Below are 17,615 nucleotides of genomic sequence, written 5' to 3'. Positions count from 1 at the left end.
GAAATCCAGTGTATATTTTATACTGAAATGCCATCTCAATTTTAGACTAGTCACATTGCAAGTACTTAGTACTGCCTTGGACAGTGAAGATATGGAGCCTGGCCCTTCAAAATGTGGTCCCTGGACCATTGGCATGGGCAGCCTGGGTGGTTTTTAAAAACCCAGAATTTCAGGTGCCACCCAGACACACCGAATCAGAATCTGTGTTTTAACAAGATCCCTGGGTGATTGGTATGCACATTAAAGCTTAAGGTACACTCTTCTAGAATTCTTTTTTAAATGAGGATTTCCATCATCACCTAATAAAAACGTCTAGAGAAGAGAAGCCATCTGCACTGAACTTTCTGGAACTGAGCCTAGAAACTTATCAGATCCCATCTTTTCCTTTTTTAAAACCTCATTACAGTACTAATTAGATCTTCGAAGAAGGGGCAATTCAAAAGAAGTTAAATTCAAATAAATCAATTAATTTTGTTTGAATGGCCAGGTGAAAGATTTAAAATACCAAAATAACACAAAATTTTTGGATTAGGAATGGATTTAATTTTCGAGGTTATGCCTCAATGCTATAAGCACTGCTATAAAATATATTTGATTTTTCTTTAATTTATTACCAGGTTTTTATTACTTCCCTCCCCCTCCTTACCTAATTAATGTTCTTTAATCCAACTATAATTTCATTTTTTCCCTTGGTACAGTTTGAGTTGATTAATAATACAAATGTTATTCCATTGGCCATTTTTTCTCTGCTTGCCACATTTACCTAAGGAAGGGACTTCAAAGGCTCCTGTGTGTGCTAGTACCAGTGCCAGAACGTTGTGCATTATGTCTAGGCTAATTCCGCCAGTTACAATTTGAGCTCATTTCTTGTTACTTTGAACTTTTTCGAGGAAAAAAAAAAACAAGTTATTTACCATTCTGGAAATGATAGCTTTTCATTTTACGCTCAACAATCCCATTTCCAATCTCTTTCATCATTTTCAGTGATGGTCTCTGGATATCCTCCAAGCATGCAAGGATCCTTGAATTTTACAGATCCTCCAAGTTAAATACAGAATATTTTACAAGGACTCAGTCGTACCAGTAAAAGCCCTGTAAAGAAATGAAAGAATCTACTAAAATGAGTGGGTCAGTTTATTGATGTGGGTGTGTTAAAGGGCACTTATTCCATCCTTTTTGTACCCCATACTCCATCTGTCTTCATAAATCACATACCATAACAATACATCAAAGGATTCATCACCTTGGGGACTTTATCCTCACGTTTCGTTCATGTTCAGCATCTTGGTAAGATTAAACACAGGTTGCAAAGCAAAATCATTCAACCCACATATTCACTAGACTACCAAAAATAAACCAATTTACAAATGAGTAAAGAACCAAATGGGGCCCGTTACTTCTGCCAATCTGCACTCTCCCATCAAGGGTATCAGTCTTCCTTTTAAGAGACCTGCTAGAAAGAGCATCAAGAGTGATTATATAGCTGATACATGCAGGTCGAAGACCATCATGATTTCTCTGAAGATGACAACAGTAAACTCTCCAAAAATTATAAACAGAAGATGACCTAAAGAAGTAATTTTTATGTTTTTTAGGAAAATGTTTTTTGAGAGGAGATTTATGGACCATACAGATGGTTGGGGATGCAAATTGATTCTGTGATTAAAAACCGGCCACAGATAGCCCGCAATATGGAACTTCTTCAACGATACTTTATTTCTTCCTATAATTGTTTCCTATGGGCTTGCCTTCAACCCACCTCTATAGGTGACCACCTTAATTTTTATTTATGCAGTGTAGAAATAGTTCTTAACTCTAAGTAAAAATAGTAACACTGGGTTCTATTTGTAGCTCTGACAGTCACCATCTACGTGACCTTGACAAAAACACTTTGTTTCTTTTATGTCTTTATTTCTTCATCTGTGAAATGAGCCCATGGAGATGGAGTAGTGAAACTCAATATTTTTATCACCACACACCCCCTTCTATCCTGTGCACCTTTGCTGTCCCTGAGGGATATATCCCAAAAGATTGGCAGACACCCACATATATAAACACCCAGTGTGTTGTATAGTTTTTCTCACTAAATGGAATGAAGTATGACCTTGTCATAGCTTTAATGATTTTGAAGTACAGGACAAAAGTCATTTAAAAGTCATTAAAACACAAAGCTGTGGCTAAAATAAAGCTTAGATTGCATTATGTTACATCATCGCCGTGGTAACACTGACCGTGCATTTCCTTTCCTCTGTGTGAAACACAGGTGTGGCTGCATTTTAAAAAATCATTTCACAAGGGCTCCTGGATAGGTAGCTGAATTGAATACGACAAGGGCTTGTGCAGGACAGGTGTCATTGTCACTAAGCCTTGTAGTACACGCTGTGCAATGCATGCCTCTGTGAAATTACTGATCCAAGAATGGACCTGTCTGGTGATCCCTGGTATGATGAAACTGTATATGCCAAGTCTGGCTGTCTCAAGGCTCTGTTTGATTACACATTTTCAAAGACTTAGTCTCTCAAACATTAGTTCTTAAGTAATAATTCCTTTCTCCAGTTATCTTTGGCAGAGGCATATATTATTGCTGACTCAGGTTTCTTGTCATCAATGCACCTTAGCAGTCCCATGATTAAATGACATAGTTCCCATCAAAAGCAAAGAAATCCAACATTCCTTCCTTTTAAAATCTTATTGTGGATTTCATTAGGTAGGGGTTAGGAGGCAATAAATTAGAAGTTTGTCAAGGTCCCTTCCATGTACCATTCTGTGATCCAGGCTGCAGGAAGAGACCCTTTCTCTCTGGCCAGAACCATAGGATCAATATCTATTAGCTGCCTGGGATTAATGGCCTGGTATAGCAATTGGACCATGTCAGCCCTTCTTCTTTCCACATGTCTCATCTCTGCTCAGTGATGACCTCTTCTGGGGTGAGAAATGAGACATGGTCAGCAGACCTTTTTGAACCCCTCGGCATGTGTCAAACACTGTGCCACAAACTCGGGGAGCAAAACTGAACAAGATAGAGATCCCGCCCTTGGGCAGTTTGCAGTACACTAGGGGAGGCAGACATGGACACACAGAATTTTAATGTGATAATTGTGTAAGTGCTAAGGTTTGTATAGGGAGTGATAGGAGCTCAGAGGAGGGATTCTTGGTGCACCTCCAGGTTTAGGGAAGGCTTCCTGGAGGAGGTGATACTTGAGGTAAGTTGGCCAGGCCAAGAAAGGTGGGAAATTTGTTCAATAAAACTCAGTCAGAGGCATGGGATCCATGGTGAAGGATGGGGAACTGGATAGTTTGGTTTTACCAAGTGGAAAGCTTTAGGTAGGGAATGGAGGGAAAATGGCAAGAAAACAGAGTAGGAGCTGGGTCGCAAAGGGCTTTCTGTGTCTCACCTGGAGATTATCTTTGCCTGGGTTTTGAGGGGAAATTAAGTGGCACAGATTACACCACAGAATCGGTTTGTCTTCGGGCAGGGAGCTGACCTTTTGTACCCCTGTGTCAGTCGTTGGCTGAAATATGCTGGGGGGTGGGCACATAGCCTAACTTCCCATTTGGCTGAGGGAAAATTTCCCAAGAAGAGGGCAGTTATGAACTTTGTTAGCAGCCAGGTCATAGCAAATGGGAGATGGGGCACGTGCCGGCAAGGTCAAGGGGATCTGGCAGAGCATCAAGGGCCTTCAACTCACTTGGCTAGCTCTTCTTCATCCTTTTATACTCAGGCTAGATGGTGTCACTCCCCCTCGTGGGCCTTTCTTACCTTCAAGCGTGGGTTAGGAGCCTTCCTGTGTGCTTCCTCATAGCCCAATTACTCCCTCACATAGCCTAATGAATGCCTCCAATTAGGTTGTAAATACTATGAAGGCAGGGACTTTTCAAAACCTTGGCACCTACTGGTATGCCTGGCACACAGTATTCAATTAATAACTTTAAAGCCACCAAATCCTGTCAGCAATCTCTTTCATTAGCCTCTTTGTCACCTCTCTGCCAACATGATCAGTCCACAGCTACCCCATTGCCCTTCTTTAGGTCTCTCCAGACACCGGTGTGGGACAGTTTGTCTATAATACTAAATCACATCACTAAAAATAAAAACCAGCCAATCCACAACAAAAACACTCCCACTGGCTGGTTCCCTGTTGCCCACAGAATGCAGTCCAAACTGCCTAACTGGACTTGTAAAACCAGCCCTACTGTGAACCCAATCTAGCCTTCCACCCCACTGTCCTGTTGGTTAGAACATTGTCCCACTGGTCTTCATGTAGATTATTTGTCCAGGCTCGGAATCTTTGCCCCTGCTGATCTTGAAGCTTAAAATGATCTCTCTCCCTAACCTTGAGCCTGGAGTTTCCTATGCATCCTACAAAGTCTTGAAGAAAGCCCTACTTCACCTGACTATCTCCCTCAGGGAACTTTCACTTTTCTGATCCATCTAGTATAATTGACAGGGCCATTCATTTTATGCTGCAAAAGCATCATGAACTACATGTCCTATTATGTGTCAGTCACATGTATATATTTTTCTCTTCCTTTCTAGACAGCTGCCTTCCTGAAGGGCAAGAATTATGCTTTGCACTTATTTTGAATCACCCATATGTGCACCTCAGTGCTTATAGCATTGAGGACTTGTTACATAATATGGGGAGGATAGGTGCAAAATGAAAATGCACCCCTCTTTTAAAAATGATTAAGAATTTTGAGATGGCAACAACAGAGCATTAAACACAACATGAGGCCCTTCTGGAGGCCTTTGTGACACTACAGATCACATGCCCATGAAGCCAGCCATGCCTAGGGCTATGCATACAGTAGATAATGAACACTTTCAAATGAATGGATACAGTGAATGAATATATGTATAATTAAATATGTTAAATTCTTTTAAAATCCTTAGTTGGTAGGAGATACTTTGTCCCTAAAACTGAAGGAGGACAATGCAATAGATCAGGGAACCCCAACCTGGCCACAAGCAAAGCTCACCTGAGTTCCACCTCCTGTCCCCCAAACCCCTCAGTCTTCCACAAAACTGGTCTGTGGTGCCAAAAAGGTTGGGGACCACTGCTATAGATGACCATTTTCAGTGGTTGACTGGAAACCATTGGCTGAAGAGATCCAGTTATGTAAATGTTAATCATAGGAAGTGTTAAAGGTTAAATTTTAAAAGAGAAAAAGTCCTGGCTGGGGTGGTTCAGTGGATTGAGCGCTAGCCTGTGAACCAAAGGGTCGCTAGTTCAATTCCCAGTTGTGGCACATGCCTGAGTTGTGGGACAGGTCCCCAGTAGGGGGTGGATGAAAGGCAGCCATACACTGATGTTTCTCTCCCTCTCTCCCTCCTTTCCCCTCTGTCTAAAAATAAATAAAATCTTTAAAAGAGAATAAAGTCATGAGTCTCAGACAAATATAAATGTAGGAATTATTCTATTTGCTCATTAATTAAAAAGGAAAATCCAAAGAGCAGACATAGGCCATTAGGAATGTGGACATGAATTTGCTCAGTAGCTGCAAAACTTGCTTCCTTCTACAAAGGCTGAGGGACATCAATCCAAACTTTATCAGACAGAATGTGAGTTTCTAGGGACAGGAATTCTTTACATTACTGTCAGTTTTCTATGCAATAATCCTATTTCTACAGGATTGTAAAAGAGCCTAGTCAAGGGCTAAGACGGAGGTGCAGGTAGATATGATTCACTTCCTCACACAATGAAAAGAAGGATAATAACCAATGTAAAAACAAAAAAAAACAACTGCCAGAAAATCAAATTTTATGGAAATCCCACAACCAAGGAGTTAAAGAAGAAACATTCATCCAGACCGGTAGGAGGGGCGGAGATGGGAAGCTGGGGTAGAGAGGATGCGTGACAAGGCAGCAGCTGGCAGACTAGGCAGTCCCACATTCACATGCAGATAAACCAGAAGGAAAAACTGGGGAGCAAGACAGACCACACAACCCAGGGTTCCAACGGAGAGAAATAAAGCCTCAAAACCTCTGGCTGTAAAAATCTGTGGGGGTTGTGACAGCAGGAGAAACTTCCAGTCTCACAGGAGAGTCCACTAGAGAGACCCACAGGGTCCTAGAATGCACACAAACTCACCAACCCAGGACCTGAAAGGGCACAATCCACTTGCGGGAAGTGAGGGAAGCGACGGAAAGTGGGATGAGCGCTAAGCAAGCTAGCGAGCGGCATTGTTCCCTCTCTGACCCCTCCCCCACATATAGCACCACAACGCAGAGAAGTCAGTTGCCCAGCCCTGGTGAATACCTAAAGCTCCGTCCCTTACAATGTAACAGGAGTGCCAAGGCAAAGAAATATGGTCCATATGAAAGAACAGATCAAAGCTCCAAAAAAAGAACCAAGTGACAAGTAAATAGCTAACCTATCAAATGCAGAGTTCAAAACACTGGTAATCAGGATGTTCACAGAAATGACTGAGGATGGTTGCAAAATAAAGGAAGACATGAAGGCTATACAAGGTGAAATAAAGGAAAATATACAGGGAACCAACAGTGAAGGGAAGGAAACCAGGATTCAAATCAATGATTTGGAAAAAAAGGAAGCAATAAACATCCAATCAGAACAGAACAAAGAAACAAAAATTCAGAAAAATGAGGAGAAGCGGAGGAACCTCTGGGACAACTTTACATGTTCTAACATCCGAATCATAGTGGTGCCAGAAGTAGAAGAGGAAGAGCAAGAAATTGAAAACTTACTTGAACAAATAATGATGGAAAACTTCCCCGGTCTGGCAAAGGAACTAGACATGGAAGTCCAGGACACTCAGAGAGTCCCAAAGAAGTTGGATCCAAGAAGAAACATAGCAATATACATCATAATTAAATTACCCAAGACTAAAGATACGGAGAGGATCTTAAAAGCAGCAAGAGAAAAGGAGACAGTTACCTACAAAGGAGTTCCCGTAAGACTATCAGCTGGTTTCTCAAAAGAAACCTTGCAGGCAAGAAGGGGCTGGAAAGAAGTATTCAAAGTCATGAAAAGCAAGGACCTACATCCAAGATGACTCTATCCAGCAAAGTTATCATTTAGAATGGAGAGGCAGATAACGTGCTTCCCAGATAGTCAGTGCTTGACTAAGTTAAAGGAGTTCATCATCACCAAGCCATTATTATATGAAATGTTAAAGGAACTTATCTAAGAAAAAGAAGATCAAGTAAGCCAGGCAGTGAAAGACAAATACCATATGATCTGTCCTATTAGTGGAACCAAATCAACAAAACAAACAAGCAAGCAAAATATAACCAGAGACATTGAAATAAAGAACAAATTGATAGTAACCTGAGGGGCGGGGGGAGAGGGATAATGGGGGGAAATAGGAGAAGGGCCATCAAGGAACATGTATAAAGGACACATGGACAAAGACAAAGAGGGTAGGTTTGAGGGTAGGAGGCAGGGATGGGTGGGGAGGGCGAGTGATGGGGGGAAATGGAGACAACTGTACTTAAACAACAATAAAAATAAGAAGAAAAAGAAAAAGAAGGTAAAAAACTGAACAATAAAATGACAGAAAACTCAAAACTATCAGCAACTCAAACTAAAAAAAAAACAAACAACTAAGTAAACAAGTAGAACAGTAACAGAATCACAGAAATGGAGATCACATGGGGGGTTATCAGTGGGGAGGGGAAGGGGTAGAGTGGGGGAAAAAGGTACAGGGAATAAGAAGCATAAATGGTAGGCATAAAATAGAGATGGGGAGGTTAAGAACAGTATAGGAAATGGAGAAGCCAAAGAACTTATATGTATGACCCATGGACATGAACTAAGGAGGGGAGATGCTGGAGGGAGGAGGGTGGGGAGGGTGGAGGGGGATAATGGGAAGAAAAAAATGGGACAATTGTAATAGCATAATCAATACAATATACTTGAAAAAAAGAGCCTAGTCAAAGACAATGAAAGATGAAGAAAACCTCAATGAGTTACTTAAGATACTAAATTCCAGTGTTTTCTACTTTATATAAGAGTAAGGTAGCCCCTGTACGAAAGAGAGTGATTTTGGGTTCCTAACTCCTTTTCTGAATATGAGCACCTAAAACTCGGGGGGAAACTTTTCTATTAATAATTGTTGCTTCTGTTGTTTCTGTTCCTGCTTATGTAATTGAAATTGCCTTTGTTGAGAAATTTTGAAGGAAAATGTCTTTCCTTAGAACAATCAAGTTGGGATGAACTCATTTCGCAGCTGAAGTAGAAGTCTTGGCCAAGTCATTTGGGACCATTATAGTCTTTGGCAGGACTCCCAGTTTTGCTCTTAAGAAAAGGTGTATAGTTATAAGTACTTTAACATTATAAATTCATTATAAATTAGGGTGGGAGACAGAATAGGCAAACTATAAACATTTAGCCATTCCAAATAGCCAGATACCCATAATGCTTACCAGAGTATGCATAGTTAAATATTAATTTGTAAATTATGGATTTTATCAGTCTTTGTACTTGTTGCTCTTCAGGGACCAACAGCACAATACAATTCAAACAATTTAAATCTCACAGGAAAAAAATGACTCCCTTGTTGGAGATTCTATAGCCTTGCTATTCAAAATGTGGTCTTTAGCAGGACACTTGTTAGAAATGTAGTATTTCCAGCCCCACCTCAGAACTACCAGATTAGACTGGATATTTTGCCAATACACTGATGATTTGTGAGCCTTTTACAGTTTGAGAAGTTCTGCTCTACAGCATTAAGCCCTGAAAGTCACCTGAAAGTCTTTGATGTTTTCACAGGAATTGCCTATCTGTTTGCCAAAGCTTATCTCGTTTCCAAGAAACCACAGTACCTGGACACGTGTATCCGGTGTGGAGAACTCACATGGCAAAAGGGCCTGCTAAAGAAGGGGCCGGGAATTTGCCATGGTGTAGCTGGCAGTGCTTATGTCTTCCTGCTGCTGTATCGGCTCACAGGAAACTCTAAATACATCTACCGAGCTCAAAGGTCAGCCACTCTTCACATGTAATTTTTTTCCAAATGTTAATCTAACTAATGTTCTGAAAAGGTAATAGAGTCACGTAGTTTAAAAAGTGTAAAAATAAGTACATCAACTATGCACTCTAAATAAATGTATAACAGTACTATATATACTGATCGCAACTTGTATTTTAAATAGACAATTTAAAAGGACACCATTTCAGTTTGTATAGATCTATCTCATAATTTTAAAGACTATGTAGTTATTCACTGTAGATGTATCATGATTAATTTAATCAATCTATAAGTAATGGATACTTGTACATGTTCAGTCTTTACTAATACAAACTAAATTGTCCTAAATATCCCGTACATACATTTCTATGCACTTGTGCAAGTGTTTCTTGTAAGAGAAATTTTAGAACTGAAGTCATTAGATCCATAGGTATTTCTAGCCCGTTTTTCCTACTATGATGTTTTATTGATGATTGTAACTCTTTGTCAATATACACTGTAAATATTTTCCTACTTTGTCATTTTTCTTTCAGCTTAGCTCATGATCTTTCACCAGACCAAAATTTTAAGTATTTTTCTGGTTAAGGTTGTTGAATTTACAAGCTTTCTTGATTTTGTGTTTTGCTTTAAAAGGCCCTTCCCTCTTTAAGATTACAAACAAAACAAAACAAAACAACAGAAAATAGCCCCGGCTGGTATGTCTCAGTGGATTGAGCACCAGCCTGCGAACCTAAGGGTCACTGGTTCGATTTCCAGTTAGGGCCCACACCTGGGTTGCAGGCCAGGTGCCTGGTGAGGGGCACATGAGAGGCAACCACACATTGATGTTTCTCGCCCTCTCTTTCTCCCTTCCTCCCCCTCTCTCTAAAAATAAATAAAATAAAATAAAATACTTTTAAAAAAGGAAAATATTAACTTACATTGACTTTTAATACCATTATGATTTTAACTTACACATCTTTGATTATTCTAGAACTTATTGTTTTTGTTTAACGATGTCAGATGGATATCAATCTCTGTGTTTTTTAAACAAAAGACAAAACTTTCCAGTGACACCTGCTGACCTAATGATTTGAAAGTCCAGTTTCATCATAAACTGAACTTATATAAATGTGTGGGTTTGTTTCTGGACTTCCTATATTTCATTATTAATTTATTTCTGATATTTCATAGCTGTTCTCTCATTCTTCCAATTGTGTTTTAGAATCACTTTTTCAAATTTAAAAAACCCTGTGGCAATTTGATTGGAGTTTCAAGGAATTTATAGCTTATGTTAGTGAGAATTAACATCTTTAGAATACTGAATTTTTCCATCCAGGAACATAGTACATTGTCCCTTTATTTCAGTTTTAAAAATGCCATTTGGTTAAAGTTTTGATCTTATGAAGAAGATCATGTATATTTCTTCTTAATTTTATTCCTAGTATTTTATTTCCAGGTTTGTGAGTGGAATTTTTTCCTCCACTATATTTTCAGGTCATTTCTTATTGGTACTTATGAAAGTTTTTAAAAACATACATAATATTTCCAGTTTAGCAATCTAAGATACACTTCTTTCATATAAATCTGCATTGTATCTTATAAACATTTTAGTTTTGATAAATTCCTAATGATAGATCTACCCACCTCACTGAACTCTATTACTGTTTCTATGAGGTTTACATTAGGTTCCACTGGGTTTTCTAAATAGACACTCATATTATCTGCAAATAATTATAATTTTGTTACTTTCTCATATGTATACTCTTTTTTAAAAAATTTCCTAATACATGGGTCAGAATCTCCAAACCAATGTTCATTGATAAGAGGGATAATGAACATCCTTGCCTTTATACTGATTTCATTAGGAATGTTTTTCTGTTTCACCATGATCTTTTAAATTTGCATCTCATGGTGTATATCATGTTGGATTATGACATGCCTCTGCTCAGGATAATTCAGTGGCTTCCCATTTGACAGAGAAAAAGTAAAAGTCTGTCCTTTGAATGAAAGGCCCTAAGCAGGGGTGTCCAACCTTTTGGTGTCTCTGGGCCACACTGAAAGAAGAGTTGTCCTGAGCCACACATTAAATACACAAACACTAAAGAAACCTGATGAGAAAAAAAAAGAGATTTTAAGTAAATTTACAATTTTGTGTTGGGCCACATTCATAGTCACCCTGGGCCGCATGCAGCCTGCGGGCCATGCCTTGGATAACGCTGTGGCCTACAGGATTTTGCCTCTTTTTACCATTTCAATACCATCCCCTACTCTTCCTCTTGGTTCTTTCTACCATAGTAGCTTCCTTGTGATTTTGTTAGGATGCCAGCTATAATCTGTCTCACGGCCTTTGAAATTTTGGTTCTTTCCACCCATAATGCTCACTTTCTACATAAGCGTATATGTCCCAGTGCCCTCAATTCATTCATACCTTCACTCAGAAGTCATTGTCTCAGAAAGGCCTTCCTAAACCAACTTATATAATATTCTTTTTTGTCAGTTGTCTCCATTTATATATATATAATTGATTATACTATTACAATTGTCCCAATTTTTTCCTCCCCTTTATTCCCCTCCACCCTGCACTGCCCCTCCCTCCAGCATCCCCCCACCCCTTAGTTCATGTCCACGGGTTGTACATATCAGTTCTTTGGCTTCTCCATTTCCAGTACTATTCTTAACCTCCCCCTGCCTATTTTGTACCTACTATTTATGCTGCTTATTCCTTGTACCTTTTCCCCCATTCTTCCCCATCCCCCTCCCCTCTGATCTCCATTTCTATGATTCTGTTCCTATTCTAGGGGTTTTCTTAGTTTGGTTTTTTTTTTTTTTAAGTTCCGTTGTTGATAGTTCTGAGTTTGTTGTCATTTTACTGTTCATAGTTTTTTATCTTCTTTTTCTTAGATGAGTCCCTTTAACATTTCATATAGTAAGGGTTTGGTGATGATGAACTCCTTTAACTACCTTATCTGGGAAGCGCTTTATCTGCCCTTCCACTCTAAATGATAGCTTTGCTGGATAGAGTCATTTTGGATGTAGGCCCTTGCCTTTCATGACTTTGAACACTTCTTGCCAGTCCCTTCTTGCCTGCAAGGTTTCTTTTGAGAAACCAGCTGATAGTCTTATGGGAACTTTTTGTAGGTAATTGTCTCCTTTTCTCTTGCTGCTTTTAAGATTCTCTCCTCATCTTTACTCTTGGGGAATGTAATTATGGTGTGCCTTGGTGTGTATTTCCTTGGGTCCAACTTCTTGGGGACTCTCTGAGCTTCCTGGATCTCTTGGAAGCCTATTTCCTTCACCAGGTTGGGGGAGTTTTCAATTCCTTGCTCTTCCTTCTCTCCTTCTAGCACCTCTATCATTCAGATGTTGGAATGTTTAAAGTTGTTCTGGAGGTTCCTAAGCCTCTCCTCATTTTTTTGAATTCTTGTTTCTTCATTCTGTTCTGGTTGAATGTTTATCTCTTCCTTCTGCTCTCAATTGTTGAATTTGAGTCCCGGTTTCCTTCCCTTTACTGCTGGTGCCCTGTATATTTTTCTTTATTTCACTTTGCAAAGTCTTCACTTTTTCCTCCATTTTGCAACCATACTCAACCAAGTCAGTGAACATCCAGATTACCAGTGTTTTGAACTGTGCATCTGATAGGTTGGCTATCTGTTTATCGCTTATTTCTACGGTAGGAGCTTTGATCTGTTCTTTCATTTGGGCCATATTTCTTTGTCTCACTGTGCCTGTTACATTGGGAGGGGCAGAGCCTTAGGTGTTCACCAGGGTGGGGCAACCCAGGTCACTGCGTTGTGACATTGTGTGTGTGGGAGGGGTCCAAGAGGGAACAATGCCGCTTGCTCGGCTCTCAGCTGGCTTTCAGTCACTTCCTCTGCTACCCACAAGCAAATTGGGCCCTTCTGGTGCTGATTCCAGGGTGAGTTGGTTTGTGTACATTCTAGGACCCCATGGGTCTCTCTAACGGACTCTCTTGTGAAGCTGGGAGTTTCTCCTGCTGCTGCAAACCCCACAGGTTTTTTATAGGCAGAGGTTTTGAGGCTTTCTTTTCCTGCACTGGAACCCTGGTTTGCACAGTCTGTCTCACTCCCCAGCTGTTCCTCATGGTTTATCTGCACGCAGATGTGGGGCCGCCTAGTCCGCCAGCTGCTGCCTCACTCACCTGGTCCTCCATCCGCCGCCTTGCCTCACATCCTCTCCACCCCCACTGCCCATCTCAACCCCTCCTACCGGTCTGGATGAATATTTCTTTTTTAGCTCCTTGGTTGTCATACTTTCATACAGTTCAATTTTCTGGCAGTTCTGGTTATTTCTTGTTTTTGAATTTGTTATTGTCCTTCTTTTGGTTATGCAAGGAGGCAAAGTGTATCTACCTAGGCCTCCATCTTGGCCAGAAGTCTTCAACTTATATAATATTCAATGTTAAACATAAAATATCATTTATGATACTTGTGTGTGTGCATTGAAGAAAAAAAATACTAACATATGTAAGTCCTCTTTTGAAGCTCCATTCTTTTTAAGAATTTTGTTAACATATTTTGATTCCTGGCTCCCTAATCTGTTCAGGTTGTAACCTGACCCTTTATTTCCCATAATGTAAAACAGGAGAGTCATTTTGGATCTTATCTAGACTAATGCTATATCACCTTTGGGATAAATTTCATCAAAGGTTTTCATGCCCTAGAAAGCCTATTAAAAAGAGTCAGAACCACCCCTTATTTTTCTGGCAAGCCATTTCTAGCTTACAGAGTCTTAATCATAAGGTTCTGGAGTCCAGGGCCCTTTAGACAACTTAAGTTTCTCAAAGTTACAGAACAAAAATGTTCCAGTAATATCTAAATAGTGTGTGGGCATTGCATTGAAGTGCATAGAATACTAACATTTCTACTTTGTTACAATTCAAAGTTAAATATTGGGTGGCGCAAAGTGGGGGGATTTTGTTCATTTTGTCAGCTCCTAAGACAATAATGTCAAACAATACATACCTCTCTGGGATAAACATTACTTGGTCTTTGCCTATTACCCTTAATATACAGCTGGAATTGATGGTCACAGAAAAATATTTGACAACCTTTTAAATTTCTTCTATGATTATGTAATTTTTCAGATTTTTCTATCTGTTCTTGAATTAATTTTTTTGAAGTAAAATGTATTCCTACAAAAGCATCTAGTCTGTTTGGATTTTCAGATGTTTGAGGTAAAGTTTTAACAGTGTAGTTCTATGATATTTTATATCTCCGATGTCTGTGTTTATATGCCTCCTAATACTTCTTTTTGATCAGACACACCAGCATTTTGTCTATGTTGTTCATGCTTTCAAAGAACTACCTTTGGTTTTGTTTATTAATTCTCTCTGTTTTTCTCTTTGGCTTTCTAATTTATTTTCTGCCTATATTTTGACTTTCCAGTGTGCCTTTCCTTTATTTTATTATTTTTCAACAGTTTAAAAGAATGCTTAGTTAGAATAACTTCTATCATTCTAATAAAAAATAATAGTAAGTTAAAAACTCAGATGAATGAATTCTCATCTGAGTTTAGTTGGTCATAATCACCAGGTTTTGATATATAATGATCTCAGTGTCTTTAATTCTTTTTAGTTGTATAATTACTATTCTGAATTCTATTTTGACAGAAGAAAATGAATTTACTAGTTTGAACTCTGCACCATTGGGTAGATTTTTGGAAACTATCATTTTCACTTTAATATGGTAACACACTATACTGACTATACAGATCAGAATACAATGAAACTGCTACTCTCAAGCATTGCTATTACACTTGTAAATTGCTGTACTTGCATGTCATTTAGAAATTATTTTGAACAACACAAAAATGTTTATATTATTTTTAAGTAAAACAATGTAGGATACCAAATATTATACAAACTAATTTTAACAATATAATAAATCAATTAAACTTAGGGGAAAGGGTTGGAAGAAGAGAGAGCAAAGTTAACATGTGGGTTTCTTTTAAAGTATGGTGGAATGGTTGTCTCTGTTTAACAAATACTCTGCTATAATATGTTTATGTGAATACATGAAATGTACCATGTATTGAATGCTTGCTATATGCTCAGTGCCTAACATATGGTGTTTTTAATTTTTACAGTTTATTGTATGCAGTTCTGCAACCTCACTATTTTAAAATCAGATTAAGAAATTTTCCAAATGTCATATAGCATGAAATGATCAGAGTTGGGAATTACAACGACAAAGTTCTTCCTCTTTCTATTACATCAGGGCTTCTTAATCTAGGCTTTTTGTATTACACATCAAACTGAAATTGGCATTTTTTTCCATTTTGAACGTAAGTAATAACCACAGGAATATTAGCAGTAACTGTGACTCTGTCACCAATAGAAGTCACATATTACCCGTGTTGCAGATGTTGTAAAACTTATTTCACTCCTACCACTGCTTAGAAATCTACACAGTTATTAGATTCACTACTATTTAATGTGTTGATAAAGAATATCTATATTATTATATCACAAATTTTGTTTAAAAATTTTTGCTATTGTTTTTAATATAATTAATTTCCTTTGGAATCCTATGCATTTTATCTTATGTATTTCAAGGCTTTTTTTCTGAGATGGAGTCCAGACTACAAAATGATCCATTGCACTAAAAAGGTCAACATTCCTTGAAGCTATACCATGAAGCTTCATTGCATAATTACAAATTTTGAATGAACTTATAGGATGTGTCATTATTCTGAGCAAAAAAAGAGCAAGAACTCATGAACATGGACAACAGTGTGGTGATTGCACGGGGTGGGGATGGTGGATGTGGAAGAGGGTATAGGGGAGATAAATGGTGATGGGAAAAAAATTTAAACTTTATTTATAAATTATTGCGTATTCAGGAAAACAGTTGATAGAAAATTTGCACCAAACAGATTTGCAATATGTGTCCTGCTGATTTATTTTAAGCTGCCATCAATAATTCCAAGAACCTTAAAAAGATCAGATGAGTAATCACTCTTCATAAGACCCCCTATGTAGTAGCAATCATCTACATTTATGGCAGTATCAGCTGTCAGGCCTTACCAGCCAGTGAGCTCTAGCCTGTAAATTGGTGATTATTTTTGTTAGTGATGGGAATGAGGAGAGCAAGTCAGTAAAGAGATGACATAGGTGACAGCACTTCAAATGCCATTAACTACTAAAAATGTTACCCATCATAAATAACTTGAATAGGGTTTGTGGCAAACACCAGTAAAAGGATAAAGCTCTTTCATGGAGAATTTCGAGGTCAGTGATTTATTTTTAAGGCAGATGTCCTAAAAATAATCTATCTTGTAGCTGAGTTTGCTATTTGATGTCATGATTATAAAATGTGGTTCGCCTTTTCTCATTCATCTTATTCCTTTGCTTACCAAAAGCACAGATTGTATAAAATCTTGCACATTTATTTTCACAGTCTCTGCTCTCTGTCACATATAAATGAAACCTAGCTCAGAAATAATATTCATGCAGAAAAAGTGTATTTACTTTTTCAAAGGAACAGCCATATATCAGCTTGCTATTCAAGATAAATAAAAGTATGGCTACTTATCTGTCTTTCTTACTTTTAATTAATGGATGACAGAAGGAATGAAATCCTAAGGAAAAAAACAAACTGATTTGCTTTGCAAATGCTCAAAATAGCTGACTTTGCCTGCTAACATAATTTGTTGTGAAACACACACAATTACATAATGTCTCCTCTGTTTTTTTAATGTCTTTCTTAAAATATTATACAATTCTGAAAAGAAAATGATGCTAAAACTTGAATTAAGCAGAGAGGAGAAAGAAGCAACCCAAGGTCAATAATGTGGAAATACTAATGTTAAAACTCTTCATATTTTCTTCTTCTTCTTTTAGGTTTGCTGAATTTTTATTTACCGAGGAATTCAAGGCTGGTTCTCGCGTCCTTGAAAGTATATACAGCTTGTATGAAGGCTTCTCTGGGACTGTGTGCTTTCTGATTGATCTGCTGCAGCCCAGTCAGGCTGAGTTCCCTCTCTTCAGCGTCTTTGTTTAGAAGGCTCCATGTCCCACTGTGGCCCTGCAGAAGGTCCCTGAGATTTCCTGAGCCTACCCGAGGCAGTTTCCACACAAGCCACATTCAATGGTATCACAACCATGAGCCTTAACATTGCCACAGGAAGGAGGGAAAAAAGGAAGGGAGGGGGGAGGGATCAGGCAGGTAAAGGCAATGTGATACCAGACTTAAGGGAGAACAGTCTGAGAACCTGCAAAATAAAGACACCACAACTCTTCTAAAAACCATAGAAGTTCAATATTTAAGAGACTAGAAATGAAATCAGAAATCAGAGGAGAAAGGGAAAGAGAAATCATTTTTTTTCGGTTAGGGCATAAAAAAGAAAATTGAAATGTGGGCAACAGCAATAAAATGGCAATACCTTTGCAACTGGAGAATTTGACCATTTGTAGGTGCCCTCCACCCCTAAAGTCAGAAATAAAGACAACCTAAAACTAAAATAATTGCCCAGCAGAAAGCTGCTAGGAGGGATGAAGTGTCAGATTGCTGAAGGACAAAAAAAAAAAAAAAAAAAAGAAAGAAAAGAAAAAAAAAAGGAAACTCTTGGTTGACCTATGTCTTTACTTACTGAAATTCATGATTTTTACTGAGTGGAGCAATTTTCATATGAATCTCTATTTTTATCATTACCCTAGGCGCATATCATAACTTCATTTAAAC

The 17,615-nt window shown here is 38.4% G+C and overlaps 1 protein-coding gene across 1 annotated transcript in view; it reads left to right on the top strand.

Annotated features, from left to right (window-relative positions):
* LANCL3 (LanC like family member 3) overlaps positions 1 to 16,934 on the top strand; it is a 95,222-nt gene extending 78,288 nt beyond the window's left edge. The window contains exons 4-5 of the mRNA XM_054566406.1: positions 8,736 to 8,943; positions 16,775 to 16,934. Of these exons, the coding sequence (XP_054422381.1) occupies positions 8,736 to 8,943; positions 16,775 to 16,934 (368 nt within the window). The remainder of the gene's footprint in view (positions 1 to 8,735; positions 8,944 to 16,774) is intronic.
* The last annotated feature ends 681 nt before the right edge of the window (positions 16,935 to 17,615 follow it).

The sequence above is a fragment of the Pteronotus mesoamericanus genome, unplaced genomic scaffold, assembly GCF_021234165.1.
Source record: "Pteronotus mesoamericanus isolate MK-2021 breed Mesoamerican mustached bat unplaced genomic scaffold, CSHL_Meso_final contig_173, whole genome shotgun sequence".
Taxonomy (NCBI): Eukaryota; Metazoa; Chordata; class Mammalia; order Chiroptera; family Mormoopidae; genus Pteronotus; species Pteronotus mesoamericanus.
The sequence above is the reverse complement of the archived record's forward strand: the minus strand, read 5'-3'. Positions and strand labels throughout refer to the sequence as shown.